The 19,649-nt window shown below is 46.7% G+C and overlaps 1 protein-coding gene across 12 annotated transcripts in view; it reads right to left on the bottom strand.

Moving 5' to 3' along the window:
- The window catches only part of KLHL24 (kelch like family member 24), a 30,490-nt gene extending 11,749 nt beyond the window's left edge, over positions 1–18,741 (bottom strand). Inside the window, exons 1-3 of one of the 12 annotated variants that reach the window (XM_075760895.1) lie at positions 18,394–18,545; positions 8,488–8,602; positions 3,995–4,982 (exon numbers count right to left, since the gene is read on the bottom strand). In XM_075760895.1, the coding sequence (XP_075617010.1) occupies positions 3,995–4,914 (920 nt within the window). In that variant the 5' untranslated portion in view covers positions 4,915–4,982; positions 8,488–8,602; positions 18,394–18,545. Of the gene's footprint in view, positions 1–3,994; positions 4,983–8,487; positions 8,603–8,773; positions 10,551–10,606; positions 10,655–11,250; positions 11,423–11,901; positions 12,151–12,558; positions 13,056–18,393 lie in introns of those variants that run through there. The other 11 variants (XM_075760896.1, XM_075760892.1, XM_075760891.1 and 8 more) reach the window with 11 other exon arrangements.
- Positions 18,742–19,649: the final 908 nt, after the last annotated feature.

Below are 19,649 nucleotides of genomic sequence, written 5' to 3'. Positions count from 1 at the left end.
ACCATTGCTGAGTACTGCAGTCCTCTCCTTAAGAAAAAATATGACTTATGACTGCATTGGAGATAAAAACTGCATGACCTGTCCCCGAATTTCCTAACATGAACTTATGCACATATTAACTTATAAATCCTGATGACGTTTTCCCCATTTTGAAACATCAGGAATAAAATGAATTAGCCCTTCTATCTCCTTGTCACCACACACCACAATTTAAATATACCATATATATTTCTAGTCAGAATATTTTAAATAGGCAAAGGCAATGCTAAATGAAAAGGTACTGTAAGATTACATAATGAAGATAGGTATCTGAAGAAGCATACTTACACACCTGAACTAGTCAGAAGAAACATTCTCTTCAGCTCTCAGCTTTGAAGTCATGCCCATTCCTGGTTTCTATGTATTTACTGTTTTTTTGCTTTTTTTGAGGAACAACTCTGAAAAGAGTCTCTCAAAGGATAAGAGAGGGGAGGTTCCTGTGCCAACAAAGCATTACCCAGAAAGAGAATTTCCTTAAAAACAAGACACTGATCTCAATTCGCCTTAGAAGCAAGCCCAAATACATCAGCTAATGGTATGTACAAAAGAGGTTTGTCTGTTGATTACTTTCTAGATTAGAATCAAGGCCTCCACTTACCTACTGAAAAGCTGTACCAGATTATCAATCTTTATTTTAAAACTAAAAGAACCGAAAATCTTTTATCAGAGAGCTCTTTATGAATTGCTATGATGGAGTTTTGCTTTTTAAAGAAAATATTAACTTAGTACAGTATTTCAAATCCACAGAAAACAAAAAATTTTCCCAACATTTTAGTATCCATATAACCATATCCTTTCCTCAGTTAAGGAAGATTTTCTCTGTTACATTTTCTTGAAGGAGTCTTGCACTGTACAGGTTTTAAGGTTAGTTCTGAAAGATTTTTTTTAAATGATGGAGAGCACATCAGTTTAAAAAAAAAATTAAAAATGTGGGAGTACACAAAACAAACATACAGGCAAAGGCCAATTCCAGAAAAGAACTAAGGATGTATTTAATGGAGATTAGAAAAAGCCGTGACCTCACTCAGGAGTACAAAAATCCTCCTTGTAGCCCTCAGAAGAAGCAGTGTGAGCAAAATAACAAAGGTGAGCTAAAACAGGCAGTAGAGAGATTCCAGGAGACACCCTCCTGTCAGGAAGAGGTGCACAAAATAGAAAAGGGTGAGCAGAAGACAACCGACAGTGTCATATAATCCCAAGAGCAGTTTTCCAAGGGTCCTGAGTTAGATGCAGACCTCGAGACGAGCTGAGAACACCAACCAGCACAGCATCAGCTGGACAGAAGAACTTTCAGTAGTACAAACAGACAACATTCAAAAACATTTTAAGTCTGGGAGACAAATCACAGGAATTCTGGTTAATCACTACTTTTTCTCCTCCCCTGTTAATTCACTTTTGGATGGTAAATGAGATAACAGACAGAAATATGAAGTGAAATAAAACCTCATCTCCTTAGGGGAAAAATAAGGGACTACATTAAAGCTTTCTAAATGCAACCAAAAAGGATGTTAGAATATATAAATGCAGTAACTTCTAACTAATTAAACAGAACACTCATATATTGTTATCAGACAGCTTAACAGTAACTGTGGGATCAAAGAATTCACAGGTACATGAAAATCTGAAGATAATTCAAAGCATACTGTAGGAAGAGCCTGTTTTGTTTTGTATATGGAAATGTATTATTTCTCACTGCCTGATCTCAGCTGGGAGATCTGCTGTGCAACACAACCAGCAGGGGACAAGAGAGACATAAAAGGAGCGTGAGAGACAACCTCAAGATGTCACTATGTCGTTGCAAGTATATAACTGAAAAGCTCTTTCAAAAAGACCTTCTGCATGTGCCAATGATGCAAGCAGGCAACCGTTATGCCACATTTTAAACTTTTATTTACTTCAGGTAACTCTTCACTGCCTTCATAAAGAAAAAAAAAAAATCAACTGTGAATTGCAATCCACAATGTTCTTTTGAAAAATGCGTAGAACCCACTTCACCCGTAGGTGCCTACATAGCCATACAAGGACTCACAAATAATTTCCAGAAGTTTCAGTGAAAACACTGGTGTGGGAATTTCTGATACTGCAGCCTGTCTCCTTTTAGAAACAGTTTATACAAAAGAGAAATTAGAGGAAGGCAAGAAAGAAGGAAAAGAGCTCTCCAGCATCCTCTCCTCCCCAAGCCCCCTCCTCGAAATGCGCAGAAAAGGTGTGATGAAAACATGGGGGGAAGGGGGACCTGGTAACTGTTTTAAAACATGATCTCTTTTTGCTATAGGCAACAGAAAAAAACAGGCAACAGAAACAAATGACAAAGAAGTATTCCATGAATGTAATATAGAAAAGGGGAAAAAATTCCTGCTGGGAGGCCAGCCAGTTTTTCTCTTTGTAAATTACTTCTCTTGTTCCTGCCTACTGGAATTCACAGTGCAGTTTAATAAGCCCAGCAGTAAAACCAACAAAACCCACAAAGCAACACCCTCCCCCCAGCTTCAGAAACAACCTGTATTAGGCAAGGTACTTCATTACAAACTGGAATGCTACACTGAGGCTGTTCGGATTCTCAAGTACATACACAGCATGCACTTTGACAAAATTGTTAGGTCTGAATGTATTTGCTTTCTTTATCAAACCGAGTAATAAACGTACAACGAATACCACATCGAATACCACATTAAATACCACAGCATACAGCCCTCCCTCCAACTGCTCATGAAACAAGGTCGTCTTTGGTCTGAATTCCACGGTCCCTCCCTCAGACCCAGAGTCAGGGTATGAAATGCCTCAGAAACTGTCACTGCACCAGTTTCCAAACTGCCCTGTACCACAAGTCTCCAAAGACCCTCCATGGCAGTGTACAGCTTAGAAAACCTGGCAGCAGGGCTGCAAGGAGTTTAGGAAGAATTTCTTCTCCCACAGCAGGACTGAAAACTGGAAAGCCACTGAAGGGGCAAATGCTTGCTAAGTATTTCTTTTCCCCCTATAAGCAAGCCTTTAAGACATGCCAAAAGAAATAAAGGTTCCCTGCACAGTCACTGTACAGCAACCACATACGACCAAGAGTAAACAAAGAGGAGTAACTCCTAACACAATGTTTGTCCAGACCAGATCATTGCATCACCTTAACATAACACATGATTTCGTAACTACAGCTTCAATCAGCTGGACTTAACAATAAACTATCATGTCAGCTATCATGTGGAGGTAAGGCTTTTATTGGGAAAATATTTTTCAGGAAAAAGAATAATCACAACCACCATTGCTCATAAACACCACTAATGGACTCTTCCTCATTTCTTCCTGCAAATTCAGTCACTATTTGTGTAACACATTATTAAGTAGCAGCAATTCTGAATTATTAAAATGTCATAGAATAAGCATGAAATACTTCAGGAACTGTTTCATAATTCTTTAAAAATGCAAAATTTAGTTTCTTTACAGTTAAGAACCTGTTGTTCTGCTGTCCATTGTCCATGACAAATCCATGTACTACTCCATCTGTAAAGTATTTGTGATGTAGCAAGTGAATGCTCTGAATATATATCCCCATCCACATCCTGCTGCACACTTACATGACGGTGTTATAAAAGGAAGAAGGTTGGGAAATGGGATGGTTTACCTGCTCTAGCACAGTTAAGTTCTCTTCAAGACACTGCTATTGTACAAAGTAACTTAAGATCTCACCTAGCAAACATTAACCTTTAGAAAATACTTTTACTTGCAAGGTAAAATAACTTCACTTACCTGAACAGTCCTTTATTTCATAGGAATAACGTGATCTGTGCAAAAAGACTCACTTATGTACATTTTCAAGACACGTGTGAACGTCATGTGTTGTGGGGAAGTACAGAAGTGTGACTGTAGTGGCCATGTGTATATCAAACAGCTCTACGTTGACCTACGTCCTTCTTCTACAGAAATAAGGAGAGGGGGGGAAACAAGAAAAAGGTTTCCTCACCTGCGTGGCCTAGTTCTGGGAGACATCATCTCATTTCCAAGGATATGGTATCGCCGGGCTTCATGCAGCAGCTGATAGCACTCTGGGGAATTCTGAATCAGCTGGTCCACTTCCACAGTCTGAACAAAGTAGTTTGGATGTAACAACGGGAGTCTGACGTGCGTCAGAAGTTCATGTAACACTGGTCTTCGCAACTCAACTGCCCGGTACACCCAGCGCATGACAGCTTCAAACACCATCTCTTCCTTACTGATCACCAGTTCATCACTGCAAATGTAATCAATAAGCTCATCCTTCCCCAGTTCGAGGAACTCTTCGTGCTGGGACACATCCTCAAACGTCTGCAGCGCAAAATTCCTGCACTTGGTGAACAGTGTCTTGAGCGAGTGCGTATCTGCAAAGCGCTGGATTCCCAGGCAATTGCAAGGATCCAGCTGTTCTTCCAGGAACTTGGCACAGGCGTCACGCAAAACACTGATCTGAAAGAGACTTGATGTTTCAAAGAGATACTGCACGTTCTCTGTAGTGATTTTCACCTTGCCAGTGTATACATACTGCAAAAAGCAATCCATAGCTTCAGCAAAAATGCCATTGATCTCCACTAACATCTCTCTGCTTTCTCTATGATCGTTGCAAAACATAGCTCTGAAGTAGCTGCTGCAGGCCGAGAGAACTGCTCGATGGCAGGGGAACTCCCTTCCTTCCACACAGATAATAACATCCGTGAACAACCGGCTGTCTCGGAATTCATTGAAGATCTGGAGAATGCTTTCGGCATGGGATGATCCCGATGAGAAGTCAAAAAACTCAGGGCCTGACAATGATTTTGGGTCCATTTCAAAAACTTTCCGCTTGGTTGCAGGGGAATCTCGTATCCCACTATCCTCTCTATTCAGTCTGCGTCCCAATATTAGTACCATTGTTACATCAGTTGGCTATAGAGTCATTGAGAAAAGTTTGCAGAGTTTCTCCTTCGCAGTGCTACGGTCTGAAAAATTAAAACACTTCAGTATTCAGTCTGTTATATTCTTAACTTCATCACGAGAATTAGACAAGACGCTTGTTTGGTCACTCTGAGAACTGGTACAATTTTTGATCTTTACTAGAGGTGACACAGCATTACAGGGCAAGTTAGCGTGCAACCTTGCGCAGGGCAATGCAGCATTATCTGCTACACGTTAAATACAAAATATACCCACAGAACAGGTGTCATGGATGGCAAGTTCTGAATGTCCCAGCACCACTGGCATTGCATTAAGTGTTCAAGATAAAAAACCCAAGATCTCTGCTACAGCAAATCACCTGACTGACAGAAGCCAAAGATTTCCTGGATAAAGATCCAGAGCTCGGGCTTTTCTCATTTTTCAGAATAATCCCCATTTCAGCTGAAGCCTCCAAGTACTACTAACAGCACTAGTCAAAAAGGGGGGAAAAAAAAAGGCTTAAATTTTAAAAATAAAAATTCAGTTGAGAAGTCATTCTATTTTCATTATAAAGTCTATCATAATGAAGTTTTATAATACTAACGTTCAGTAACATTCAGTTATCTCAATGAATAACCTTGACTGTAAGTTTTTACCTGTTCATTCCTAGTATATAAGAATTAGTTCCCTGATAATCTAAGATTCAATTACGAATGAATGTAAATTGCTAGCGCACAAAACGGAATGAAGAATTACATTTGTTTGTGTAAAACTACTGAAAATAATAACCAAGGGCAACTTACTGAGGACAGGGAGATTTTCTGTTTTCCAGAGTACCACTAGCAAATAATTATTAGCAAAACTTTTTGCTCAAATGCTTTCCAGTTTCAAGTACATAGCGCACAACGTTCCCCCGGCACACAAACACACACTCACATTACCAGAGCACTGAAGGTGCAAAAATCAAGTACTCCAATGTTAGCATGTGCCAATATTAAAGTTTGCAGGTGAAGAAAACAGAGCCAATTTTGCAGATACTGCAGATTAGAGGTAATAGGCTCAACCAGTCTAGCAGCAATAAGGCTCTTTGCCACTCCTGAGCTTTAAAGTGAACTGGGTGAATGTCCACCAACATAAACTGAGACAGCAAGAGGCTGGGCAAAATGCCCTCTTGGGTCTGACATAAGTTTCATTCCAAATGCATGTAATATTTATTTGTATGCCTAGAAGGACATGCACTGAATTATTTTAAAGTTTATGGGAATTTTTTTCATGCTTCCAAGTGGTTATATTCAGTTTCCCTCATTCCCCACTTACACAGTCAGAAAACGTCAGCTCCTCACAGCAATTTGATTTCCTGACATCCTAGCATCTTTAGAGCTGCAGTTACCCAATCCAAGTCTGGCTACATCATCGCTTAATATAGAACACAATGAACATGCTTTTTTTAAACAAGCTTTTTACACAGCACCTTTAAAAGGCACCATCTTAACAAAGAGCAAGAAAAGAATGTGTGCTGCACATTTACTCATTGAGAAAATAGGTTTTAAAACTATCGTTTTCCATATAAAATACTTTACGCATATTTACAAGGTAGATTCTTGGTATGCCTCACTTACTCTACAAAACATTTAATTTTAACTTGAATTAAAATAGGATCAGTTGTCACTTTGATACTTGAAAAAAAAACAAATACTGTTGCAATCAGCCTATCTAAAAACTGGTTGTTTCAGAGAGATTTTAGCAAGGCATAAGTGGACAGTCTAATCTGTAGCTGGTATCTATCCAATGTATTTCACAACTCTAATGACGCAGGCCGGGTAAGAAACGAAGAAACAACCACCACCACAACCACCACCTCACCAGCTCTGCTGCTAAAACCCCAACCTTTACATTGACCTTTACCTGCAATTAATTCCATTCTACTCAGCATGAGAAAGTGGGCAGAAACAAAGCATCAGCAGTAGAAAAGAGAAATGTAACAATGAAAATACAAATATAAACCCTAAAGGCTTGGTTCCAGTGTCGCAGATTTAAATCAGAGGAATGTCACTAAAGCTAATGGAGCTATTCCAAAGCAAAGTTAGCCTGAAATCAGAAACAAGACACTGGCATATTGCATGAAAGAGAAAAACACTGCAATTAAGTAAAAAAAGCTTCAAGATTAAATCTTTCTCATTATGTGAGAAGTTAAGTCTTAAGACAACAATATATTATGCAATCATTAATAAATGGAAATAAGGGCTCTGGGTTAAGACTGCTCATGAAGGAAGCAATGTCTTCTTTATGCTTGGAACAACACAAAATTCGTGGTCAGCAAAGGCTTTTTTTTTCTTTTTTAATATCCCGATAGCTTAAAGACATTGGAGATTAAAAAATAAATAAATATTTATAAATAAGTATTTATCAAAGGGATAAATATTGCAAATTCACAAATAAGAGAATGGAAAGGAAAAAGAATTACACTCCATTGCAGAAATCACTGCTTTTGCATATACTATGCTTCAATTTCTATCCAGTTAATTATTTCTGTAGCTTGGCTTACGCAAAGTAAATTTATGAGACTATCAGTAACGCTATCACATGCTCGGCTCTATCAGACACACGGCCTTCTTGCTCTGGCAGTTTTAAAATGTCATCACTTCCAGCTGCCTGCCCTGTATTTCAACCCCAAAGCTGGAAAGGCAGAGGGGAATCCATGCCTGAAGCTGAGCTGCTTTGCGCGCAGAGGAGGGAAACACAAGAGGATACACCTGTCTGCACCTTCCACGTATGTAAAGGTACTTACACATGCCTGCAGATTCTGCATTATAAAGCACCAATCATCTACAGAATTTAACATTGATGTTATCTTCAGTAAGTTTAAACAAAGCAAAACTTTTTTTTTTCCTAAATGCATCTATTGCAAATTATTTTATAAAAAAAAATACAAAATGCATTGGATTGCTTGGCTGAGCAAGGGTCAACAAGGACGGATCATAAGCAAATCAGGGAGTCTACCCATTCAAAAAACCGGAAGGGAAAAACAAATCACACTTTATATCAATAGGTTTTAAAAAATGCTTTACAAATACAGACACGGCTCTGACATGGATGTTACGTGCAAAGGCACATCTCTAAATTAAGCTGAATTCACCAGAAGATCAGGTTCCTGTTTTTTCTTGATCTATATTGTCTGTGGGCTTGTCTACACAAGACATTCCACAATCTAAGAGCCCAAATTCAGAGGCTGGAAAACAAGGTCTGTAAGATGTTTGCCCTGACACCTTCTATCAGTAAATCCTCCTATGCAAATTGCTTTTATCTTGCACTAAACTCCTTCCTCCACTGCAACATCATCAGGTATTTTACCCCTCATCGGCAGCTCTGGCAACATGTAGCAACTTTCCGGGAGAGCTGTTTTTCTGTCACTTCTGCGTCACAGAACTCCTTCAGTCTGTTAGCAGAACTGAGGAAACGGAGGAAAACACGCAGCCAGGATCGGGGTGAGGCCCTTCGGTAACACCTAGTCATCAGGTGTGCCCGGCTCTACCTTCCAAGCTCGCCCTCAGGCTGTAGTTTCAAGAGTACCTGAAGCTGAGCTGGGCTTCTGCTGCCAGCGGAGGTGGCTTCCACCCTTCGCTCGTGCCCACTGCGCCTCACGTCAGCACCAGCACTCGTGTGGCGTGGCCGGACCGGCGATCGTCTGTAAAGGGAGAAAGGAGGCACTGGAAGGAGGCAGCTGCCCTGGGGAAGGGCAGGAGCCGCTCGCACAGCCCCGGCGCAGCCCTGCAGCACCCCAGCACGCTCACGGCACGGGGCACGCCAGCAGAGACCGGCAGCCAAAGCTTTGCAGACAAGTCATGTCTGCTATTACCTGGTACGGTATTAGCAACGGCACCCCAAGGTAACGCAACCAAAATTAACAAAATAAATGGTATGTTCATTCTGAAGTACGGGAACTGTAACGCTGGTTTGGCCAATTCTAGTTGCTATTTCAGATAACGTGATCTGCAGATGTGCTTCATCTCAGATGTCTGGTTAGCACAAGAGTCAGAGTAAACAAACTCCCCGTTGTATCTACTGCAATACACTGGCTCACCCGCAACACGTGCTCTAGTTTTTTTTTTTTCCAAAGGAAGAGAGGAAAAAAGTGCATAATCCTTCCCTCCACCACAAACACAGCATTTTTTTCCTTGTGATATGAAAAAAAGACCAAAACACGTGGTTTTAAAGGACTCTTTTTTTAAAAAAAACACTCTTGTTTTACAATAGAAATTGAGGATTCAAATGCCTTTAAGATGAAGTCTTTAAGAATACTGAATAGTAAACAAGAATTCAAAGTGAACAAGCTGATTGACACAGTAAGGAGTCAGTTGCACAGTAGAAGTTTTTTATTTTAATCTAAGACACTATTTTGAAAAAAACCAACCACAACTCCGAAAGCCAAAAATTCAATAGTAATCAAGCTAATGACACACAAAAAGAGGCCCAAGTGCCCTCAAAAATTACCCAGCAAAACCAGGAACTGATTTGGACATGAGACTCGTGATTATTAAGTAAAACAAAACAAAAGCAAGCAGCGAAAAGGAACACCTTTAAACTGTGCACAATCTTTAGGTAACCCTTTTGTAAGTGAAAAGGTCACCATAAAGGGCACGCACACACCCACCGGGGAAATAAAAAGCCCTGCCTGCTGTCTAACCACGGGGAAGAGGCTGCGAAAACGTCACCACTCTTCCCCCTTGGTTTCCCTATCGTTTGTACGCATGTTCAGATTTAAAACCAAAACAAAACACAGGACAGGGCGCCGGTCACCGCACACATCCTGACGAACCGTCAGGGACGTCAGGGGGTTCAGCCAACTGCTCCCAGCTGCGACAGCAGCCACGAACCCACCGGCACACAACAGCCAGGCCGGCACCACCACCCAGCCGCTGCTTCCACCGACAGGAACTTTCAATACGCAGCGATATGAAAATGGGATCGCGTACGTCTGAAACCGCCACGCGGCACCGAGGGGCCCGCCCAGCGAGGCGACGCCAAACACCCAAACCAAACCCCAGCGCAAAACCACGGGGGATCCAGGCCGACACCTGCCCTTAACTCGCACCATCCGCTCTCCCACGCCCCGGCGGTGCGTGACACGGGTGTGACGTGAGCGTGACACAGGTTTGCACCGCTGCATCTCCTGCCGCCGGACCCCGTCGATACCTCGTGCCCGGGAGAGCCGCGGCCCGCAGGGGTTCATCCCCAAACGCTCCAGGGGTGCTGGTGCCCCGCTGGCTGTGCCAGGGAACAGAGCCCCACCGAGCCCCCAACCCGGCAAAAGGAAGGCCTGAAGGAACAGGCCGGTGCAGGGGACGCCCCCGGGCCCGCTCCCCGGTTGTTCACTGGCGGGGCTGGAGGCGGCCACAGCAGCGCAAAATGGCAGCGCCTGAGGGAGCGGTTCCCAGCCGAGGGACTCATCCGGACCAGGCACGGCAACGCGCACGGGAAACAGCCCGCACCGCGGGTACCGGCCAGGCGGGGGTTTACCCCCCGGTGCTGCAGCGGGCCGGCCCCTGCACCCGCGGCCCAGAGCCCCGGAGACGGCAGCAGGCCGGGGCCGCCCGCCGGGACGCGTTCCCCTCCCGCCCGCCCAGCCCGCGGAGCCAGCGGCGGCCGGCAGCCCGCCCCTCCCGCTTGACACGGCGCGCATGCGCAGTGCCTCCGCCTGCCGGCCCGCTGCCCCCGCACGGAGCCGCCGCGCGCACGCGCGCCCTCCAGCTCACCTTCACCCCGAGCCGCCTTAGCGACAGCCCCCCCCCCCCCCCGCGCCCTGCCCAATCCGCGGGCGGTCCCGCGCCGCGGCCCCGCCTCCCCCCGCCTGCCCGCCCAATCCGTGGCCGCGGGGCCCGGGGGGCACGGAGGGTCGCGGGGGAGACCGGCGTTACGAAACCCCCGGGGGCACCGGCCACCCCCGGCCCCGCTCCGCCGGCCCGACGTGCCGCACCGCCCGCCGGGCCCCGCTGCGCGCACGCGAGGGGACACACACACACACACACACACACACACAGAGCCGGCAGGTTCCGGGGCACCGGCGCTGCCAACGGCGTTTCCCCGCCGTACCGCGGCGGCGGCGGCCGCCCCACGGCGCCCGGCAGGGCCGGGGACGCGCTGTCCCCACCGGGACGGCTAACGGTCCCGGCCGGTCCCGCGTCCTGCCCCCGCCTCCGCGACCGCCGCGCCTCGGCGGAGCCCCGCGCTGTCCCCGGGGGCTCCCGGCCCGCCGCGGGGGTCCCCCCGCCGCCCGAGCCCCGCGCCCGCAGCGCGGCCCCGCGCCCCCGAGCCGGCCCGCTGCCCCCCACTCACAGCCGGGAACGGGCCCCGCCGCGCTGCGCCCCGCGGGAGCTGCCGCCCGGGCGGTCGGGTCGGGTGGGGTGGGGAGCGGAGCGGAGCGGTGCGGTGCGCTCGGCCCTCTCCGCCGCGGCCGGTCGCGCTGCCAGCGCCGCTCAAAACAAAGGGGCCGGCGGGGGCATGTGACCTGAGCCACTGATGTCACGCTGGCTCCGCGGCGGCCCTGGGAGCTGTAGTCCCGCCGCCCCGCCCGCACGATCGCTCCCGGAAAACCGAGGTCTGCGGCGGCGTCCCGGGAGGATCCGGGGAAGAGAGAGCCCCCCCCCCGGCACCGGCAGCGCTGCAGCCAGGCTGCTGCGGCTGTGAGCCCCTGCCGTTCGCCTCCCGGTGCCGGGACCGCGGGCAGCGCACGCACCCCGGGATTGCCGACCCGACCCCGCCAGCGTGCCAAGGTGGAAGGCGAGGAGGACGGGGCGCCCCGGGACGGCACCGTGCGCAGGGCCGGTCCCCTGCGCCAGCTCTGGGGCCTCAGCCCTCAGCAAGGGCCCGTCTCCCAGACTACAGACTCAGCCGCCGGGTCTCTGCGTAGCTTTTCAGTCTGCAGGACGCACATAGAAACCGCGAGCGTACACCGAAAAATCGAGCAAAAGAGGATCTTTGCCTTACCTGAGCTGCAGCTTCACCTAGTTAATACCGAGTTTCCAACGCGCAAAGCTTTTCACCAATTCCTGGTCAACAGTAACACAAAACGAGGTTGCTCCTTGTCCCCGCTAACCGGAGAAAGGCAAGGTTAGTTTTAAGCTGGGACGCAAAGAGCGCTGCCGTCACAGCTGGAGGTCGCAGCGGTGGCAGCCAGTCAACTGCAAATATAAAAGCAGGACCCTGGTGTCATCACCGTGCAATTTCAAGAGCAGGTCTGAGCCTGTCCTGGAGCCCAAATTCACTTCATATCCAAACTATTTGGACACCAGCCCATGCTCCAGCACAGGCTGATGGAACATGCCTGGGAGTATGGAAATTTATTTTTGCTCTGCCCTTTAGCATAAGCAAACTTGCAAGTCCATCATGCAGAGTAGCGAGGCAAGGGCAGGGACATGCATGCTTAAATTAAGTTCATTACCAGGTAGTAAATGAGGCTTTATGCAACGCCGCAGAGCCGATGTAGGCAGGTAACTGGCTGCATTCTCCTTCCTAGAAGGATGACCTCTCCCTCCTGCCCCTTACCGCCGAGGGACTGGAAGAAATATCAACGCTTCTATTAGCTGCCACCTACTTTGGTCTCCTAAATGTTAGATATCAATCCCAGGCATAATATCTCTTTACCTTTTAGCGAACCTACACAATCTTCTGACCTCAGGATATTCCTCCTCTTGCCTCCTTAGGCTCTCCCCAGGAAGCGTACGCAGCCTTGGGCTCTTTGCAGTGGCTGACTGATGGCGTTCCTTTGCGGAAACTATTAGAAGAGCAGCATTTGCTTAAGACCCCGGGATTGATCCTCCCTGGAGCAAACCAGTTTCATACGCTAAATGAGCTCCTCTTTTTCCCGGGGTCAGGTCTATTGCAACTTTGCAAAACAGTTAGAATTACTAATTAAAAGGCTAAGTTTCTGAGAATAGACTGAAAATGTCAATTGATTTCAGTATGTAAATTGTGTTCATGAAGATGTTGATCTTAAAAAATTGAAGACTTCAACCATTCTTCTGCCGAGCTAAAACTCGGAACCGCTGAACAGATTTAATTAGAAGTGAGACCATTCCGTCAATTTTTCATCCTCTGGCTGGAAAAGCAAAAAGGACCCCAAACAACATAAACAGCAAAGAGAAAACCAACAGAGAGCTCACCTTGTACAGTTGCGTTGCAATAACTTACTTCACCCACTGCATATAAAAAAGATTAATAACCTGAAGCATTACTCGTTATCAAAGGCATTAAATCTAAAAAGTACATGACCTAAGAAAAATGTTTTGCTTAAAATAGATCTCTTATCTGATATATCCTCTCATCTGCCCCAGTCCTTTCAGTCTGTAACCGTTGGGGTCAATATGACTATGCAGAGTTCACTTCGGAAAACATAAGCGGGAGAAAGGAATGAGTCATGGGAAGGAAAAACATCAAAAGAGGGTCAAGATATCTCTGAATTGGCTTCAAGGAGCTGTCTGAAGGGAGTATGTTTACTCCAATAAAAACTGCATGTGGCAAAAATACTTTGTGTGAAGAGGGTAAATGGAGCATTTAAAAGGAAAATACTAATTAAAAATACTCATTGAGCAATCAATTGTTTCATAATGTGCACATGTATGCATGCAGTCACATCCAGGCACTTCCAGTTCTGAAAGCCAACGTCACCGAGGATGTCTGAAATTAAGGATACTTGAGTTGCTACTACATCCTATTGGTCTGCATTCCTCTGCTAGCAGGAGGATTGGCTGTTCTTTCTCAAGCTGCGCCGAGCATTTCTCTCAAAATAAGCAGTTGCACGCTGCCTGAGAAGATGAAGCCAATTATTAAAGATTACTCATTTCTATAAAGCTTTGCTAATATTTTTTAACACTGTAAAGTACTTGTAAAGCATTCAGGCCAATATTTTCTGAAGAGGTCAGTGATTTGGGAGATTTCGAAGGCATCTTCAGGGCACTGGAAAGGTTAAAACCTAAAATTAGAAGCCTGCGTGAAAATTTTGGCATGCATCCACGGATGTTCCTGTGTTTTTCTGGTGGTGTTGAATTTGAATACCACCACCGTCGGGCACTTTTCAGACGCATTTCGACGATGCGGTGTGCCACCTAAATGGGTCAGTGCGTTCCTCCAAATAAAGACAGTAACTATTTTGGGAAATCGTGTGCCAGTATGCTCCTGAGAATTTTCCTCTGCTGTGGGGAGCGTCTTTACTCCTTCCTGGATTTTTCTAAAATGAAGCAAAACCCAGATGGTTTTCAAGTAGTTCAAACACACACAGAAAAACGAAACCAAAGAGAATCCATTATTTCTTTTAGTGGTTATTTACTGCTAATGGCCACATATCCTAACCAATCTGGGGAAGGGCTGAAGGAAGAGGTGAAGGTGAGCACCACAGCAATCGAGAGACAAGTGCAGGGAGCTGAAGAAGGATACGAAGGGAGATGCCAGTCTAGGCGCTACGTCCCTCACCCTGATCGCTGATCAGAGAGAAGAGAGTAATGTTAAACAGTGAACAATACTAAAAGCCCTGAATGCAACATGGGGATTGTATCACCGGATAAAAGAGAGAATTTAGACGTTTAATTAAAGATGGAGGACGAGTGCGGGCTAATGACTGACAAAGAATAAGCAACATAAGGAGCGTTATGAAGAGCTGTGCAACGAACGGAGCAGAGAGGAAACGAATACGTCTCAGCACAAGGAGGGAGAACAGATTCTGACGTTGCTAGAAAAAGTTTTAGTGGGCAGAAAGCTTCCAGAAGAAAGAGGTGGTGTTGAGCGACAACATCATTGCAGATCCCGATGCAAGTAGGCAGAAAATGTGACGACAGAAGCCATTCAGCAGCATTACAAACAATAGCAAAAGGAAAGGTGACGTTAATAGCAATTTGCGAGGAAGAGCAGAAGAGTGAGTTCAGTAACTATTGAGGAATTAACTTTTTGAGTATGCCAGGAAAAAGCGCTAAGGTGCATTACGAGGTGTATGGAAACAGCATTAAAAAGAAGGGTCTGGATTTAGATGAGGATGAAAGTACCGCAGTCTTCTCACGTGATAAAAAACAAACTCTCGAAGACATAGAGAGAACACATCAAAACTTGCTCAAATCCTTCCCTTGACTTTGAACAGACTTTCGCCATCATCCTGCCAAAAGCCCTGTGGGTCACATTGACTTGAGCGAGTCTGCTGCGGATAATCAGCAGGTACAAGCATTTCAGGTGGAAGGCACTTCTCCAGGACCGCTCCCTTGCAGCCTCTCCTCTTCCCATCACCTCTTTGAAATGGCAGCTGCACCAGCAATGTCATCTACCAGGCAGATTGCTGCGCTGGCGCGCTTGAAGAGCAAAGGGCCCTGGCAAACCAGTACTCCCTCTCCCCAGACACCTTGTATTCATCTTTTCCATTTTCACTGCCTCCTGGCTGACTCTGCAGACCCCCCCTTTCCTCCGACCCCGCATGCGGCACCTCCTAACCCTTTGCTCAGGCCAGCAGTGCTTCCCTGGGCGTCTGTCTGCAGCGGCGAGGCGGCAGGACAAGCGCAGGTGGTCCCACGGGGAATGAAACGGGGCATCCTCTACAGCCAAACGCCGTGCTCGTCCCCGCACGCCCAGTGCCGGGGCTGGGCACCGTCCCACCACCTGCGCGCTCGGCGCTCGCTCCTGCTCAGCCGGGGAGACACCGGGATTACAGACACTGTGTACTTGACTTAGGCACAAAAGCCGCCTGGCAAAACATCAGTTTACTGATTCGGCCCTGCAATTAGTATTGCGTGTGCCCCTGTACACCCCGGTCCTCACTTGGCCGGCCCACGTTCCGAGCCCATGCAAATCCCCGCTCTTCCCCTCATCCCAGCAGCCATTCACTGCTGTAAGCGCCTCAGAACAGGCCATGTGAATAATGCTCCTGTGCAGAAAGCGTGTGTCTTATTTTTCCGCCCAGTATTTCCCATCTCCCAAGCCTGGGAGACGACTATGGGAGTGTAATTGCAGAGCTGAGAAGAATGAACATTGCATCACTGCTGCTATAAACACTGAACTATTTATTTTTTTACAGCGCTTACAGTATCGAGACACCATGAAACCAGTGCCTAACCAAGGGAGACAGAGTCTGCTGCTGTTTGTCAGGTTCTTCAGGGAGAAATAAGAAGCAAAGAAATAAAAAGTGTCTGAGCTGTTGTTGGCCACACAGGTGAAGACTTGAAGGGAGTTGTTGTTGCAGAATGGCAGACAGACGACACGTGCAACCACTAACCTGGCAAAAGTGAGGTAGGTACCTGAAAAAACAGTTCCCCGAGCTGATGTGGCGTTATCGCAATGTTCCCACCTAGCCCCGTAACCTCACCCCAACCACAGCCCCGCAGTTGTTTGCATTAAGTATTTTCTCACAAGCGTATTTTTTCACACATCCCTACACCACAGGCCTTCCCTTTATGCAACGCCACCGCAGAGCACCCTACTGCAGAACTCCAGCTCTGCCCTTCAGCCACACTTAACAGCTCTCTCCTCAAACCGTTTGCCAATGCCAAGACCAATTAATAGGCAGGAGCATTGCACCTCTTCATCTCCGAGACCTTCAGGTGTTTCACAAGTTAAATAAATCCTTTCTCTAACCCAAGTGACCATGAGAAGCTTTGTCAGTGAAGCAGAAAATAAGGTATGTTTCAAATAAACATTGTTTCGACCTGGCCTGTGCATGCCGGTATCCTGGATTTGGGAATCTCAGACTTGGAAAGCTACCAGTGACCTCCACGCTTGCAGATCCATGCCACCGGCTGCTTCTGGTGCAGCACACGGCCCTCCGGCAATAAGCCGAGGAATAGACCCTAAGCTTACACATTGGTTAGCTTGGACTGATACCCTTGCTACACCTAACAGTGAGTGTGGGACAGCAAACTTGCAGCTGCAGGACCAGCCAGGCTGCCTGCTGAGAAGGTCCTCACACTCTGCTGCTGCTGCTGCCCCTTTGGGGTGATGCTTGGGCAAATCTCTAGATGACCTTTGTCATCTTACGGTTTTGGCTATCCCTCCACTGTGGTCATCAACAAAGCTTCATCAGGTAAATTTAACCCAGGAAGAGTTAGTTCACCAGGAGCTCAATGATTTCTTCCTCGTCTGCTTGCAGCCAGATACGCTGAATGCCACAGCACCTGCTTTCTAAGACGCATGCAGCTGCTTCTCCATGTGGTGCAAAGCAATCTCTCTCCAAGCTGACTGACAAGACTTGGCTCTCAAAAGGTGGAGGAATCATGGGATGCCAGAATAACAACTGGCAAACTGGTCCTCAAATCCCAGGCTTCCTGCACCCAGCAGAACAGCACAGAAAAAAGTCCCCTGCTATCCAGAAATCACTGGTGGGACTCACCAGCCCGGCATTCCCAGCCTGACCGCTGCTGCCTGGGCTGAAAGCGGTGGCTGCCTTGGGCACGGACGGGTGGGGAGGGACGTGGAAACAGCTGCTGTGCCGATACAGCTGCTTTGGAGCAGCACCCAAAATCCCAGCCCAGATCAACACGCCGGTCACCCTCTCCTTTGTAAACAAGCTTTTGAGCGCCTGCTCTGAGGTCTAAAATGGGACTGTTTCTGGACCTGAAGTACTCCTATGGAAAAGAGTTGTGTGCTTTGCTAAGGAAAGCTCTCAGTTCTATTAAAATGCTAAGCCAGACTAAAGCAACCTAGACAAAGATTTGTCATACAAAGACAGGAAAGAAAATGGTAGCCAAAGTAATCCCAGGAAAAACACACTAAAGGAAGGTTTACAGATTCCAGTGCAGTAGCTAAATCAACATGTTGTTTTGCCAAGAAAAAGTTGTGAAATCTGCGGTTTCCTCTTTGATCCTAAGCCTTCCCTACCCATCTATTCATAAGCAGTATCATTAGACAGAAATGATCGTAAAAATAACACTGGCTAGTTGGTGAGCTTCTGATAATAAACAGATTGTTTTGTCATGTCGCGGCCGGCTACTAGACTTTTTTGGCATACATCAATATGGTACTGAACCTTGAAGAAAATAATGGAAGACGTAAAATATTACATATGGTATGATAGACTTTCTTAGCCTTTTATATTCACATTTTAATATATAGGAGACAATATTTTGTAATTTTAAAAGGCGAGGAGAATTGAAATGAGGAACAGGTCATTACCGTAGGCAGGAAGCAATAAAAAGGCAAATACGTGTCTCATTTCTTTAGATCCTTGTATATGTATGTTATTTATATCTTTTTCCTAAAATTAAATAAACCTGATAATGCCCATCTTTTCTCTAACACAGAAGCACATTAACAAGAGTATGAAATTTTGAAGCTCTTCTGTCTTTCCCTCAGGCAGATATGGAAATGGAAATTGCACTGGACTATGAAACTTCTCCACTCTCTTTTTAATGGGAAAATTAAATTGTTTACAATCAATATTGAATGGCAGAAAAATTAAAGTAGCTAAAGTTAAGAATCTAAAACTAGACGTGCCAAGCTTTTAAAAGTTACCTGCTTTCTCAAGTCTAAGATCACTTTGGTCCCCTCTTTCTCCAATGTCACACCTCCAAAATTTCAGATGTAGCCAGATGCACCTCGGCTCCCTCCCCGACGCTCAGTAACACTTAGCCAGCGAGCTGGGCTCCACCTCCTGGCCCTGATACCAGCCAGCACAAGTATCTGTCACGGTTTCCAAATTCAAAGCGTTGCGGCGTTCCAGAGCTCCTCGCCTGGCCTGGTGCAGCTGTCCCAATGCCCTACATTCCAGACAGCTTCCCTGACGGATTGCACAGCCCCGGACCGGACAGCTACCGAGGAGCTTTCACAGCACCTCCCCGGGCTCGTCGCTCCTGCCAGCCGCCAAGGTCTGCAGCAGCCACGCTTTAGACTCTCGGGGTATGTCAATACTGCAAGCAGACCAGAGCCTGCGAGCTTGTGTAAGCACATCTTGCCCCGTGCTCTCGGAGCTTTCCCCGCACGCTCCCGTCCCAGGCAAACCGCAGCTTGCCGGCAGCGCGGCGAGGCCAGCTCTGGCTCCCGGGGCTCTCTGGGCTGCGGGCTGGTGCGTGAAGCTAAAGCGTAGGCTGGTGTGCCCAGCTGTGGAGGTTTCAGCCACGCACGGCTCAGGGTGCTCGCTGACAGCCTGCGCAGCGCTGGAGACCGCAGGACGACCAGCCCGGAGAGCGGGCTGGAGCCCTCCATCCCCAGGAGCCTGGGGAGAGCGGAGCCTGGGGCACGTATTCTTACAGACGTGGGACTGCCTGGCCTACAGCGCACGGAGAAGGAGGGCTTGGTATAGAAAACCGCAATGTTCTTTTCTGGGCACAGCTGCTAGGAATCTGCTGTATTCATAGACAGAAAGTTACGGCTGTGCTAAGCTGAGATTACTCTGATCAGCTTGAAAAACAAACTGTCAAAGGCACAAGCTCCTAACAGCGGAACATCTTGAAATTTGGTACGCAGGCAGTTAAAGCATACTTAGATAATTTCCCTTCCTCGTCAGGAAATACTACAACTTTTTCAGCACTTCCTCTTTTTGTATTTTAAATCATTGCACTTTACGCAGTGTCTTTATTTGCATAAGGATATTAACAACTCACCTACACTGTTTCTAACTTTAGGTCATTCATAATTCAGTTACATAAAATGCAACAATGACTTTTACTACTAGTAATAATTAGAAAAATGTACATTTCTACAGCACAATCTCTGCTCAGATTAATGTTTTTCCACCTGCTCAGCTACTTACCTAGCAGTCTGCCAATTTA

This window comes from Balearica regulorum, chromosome 9, assembly GCF_011004875.1.
Source record: "Balearica regulorum gibbericeps isolate bBalReg1 chromosome 9, bBalReg1.pri, whole genome shotgun sequence".
NCBI classification, from domain to species: Eukaryota; Metazoa; Chordata; class Aves; order Gruiformes; family Gruidae; genus Balearica; species Balearica regulorum.
The sequence above is the reverse complement of the archived record's forward strand: the minus strand, read 5'-3'. Positions and strand labels throughout refer to the sequence as shown.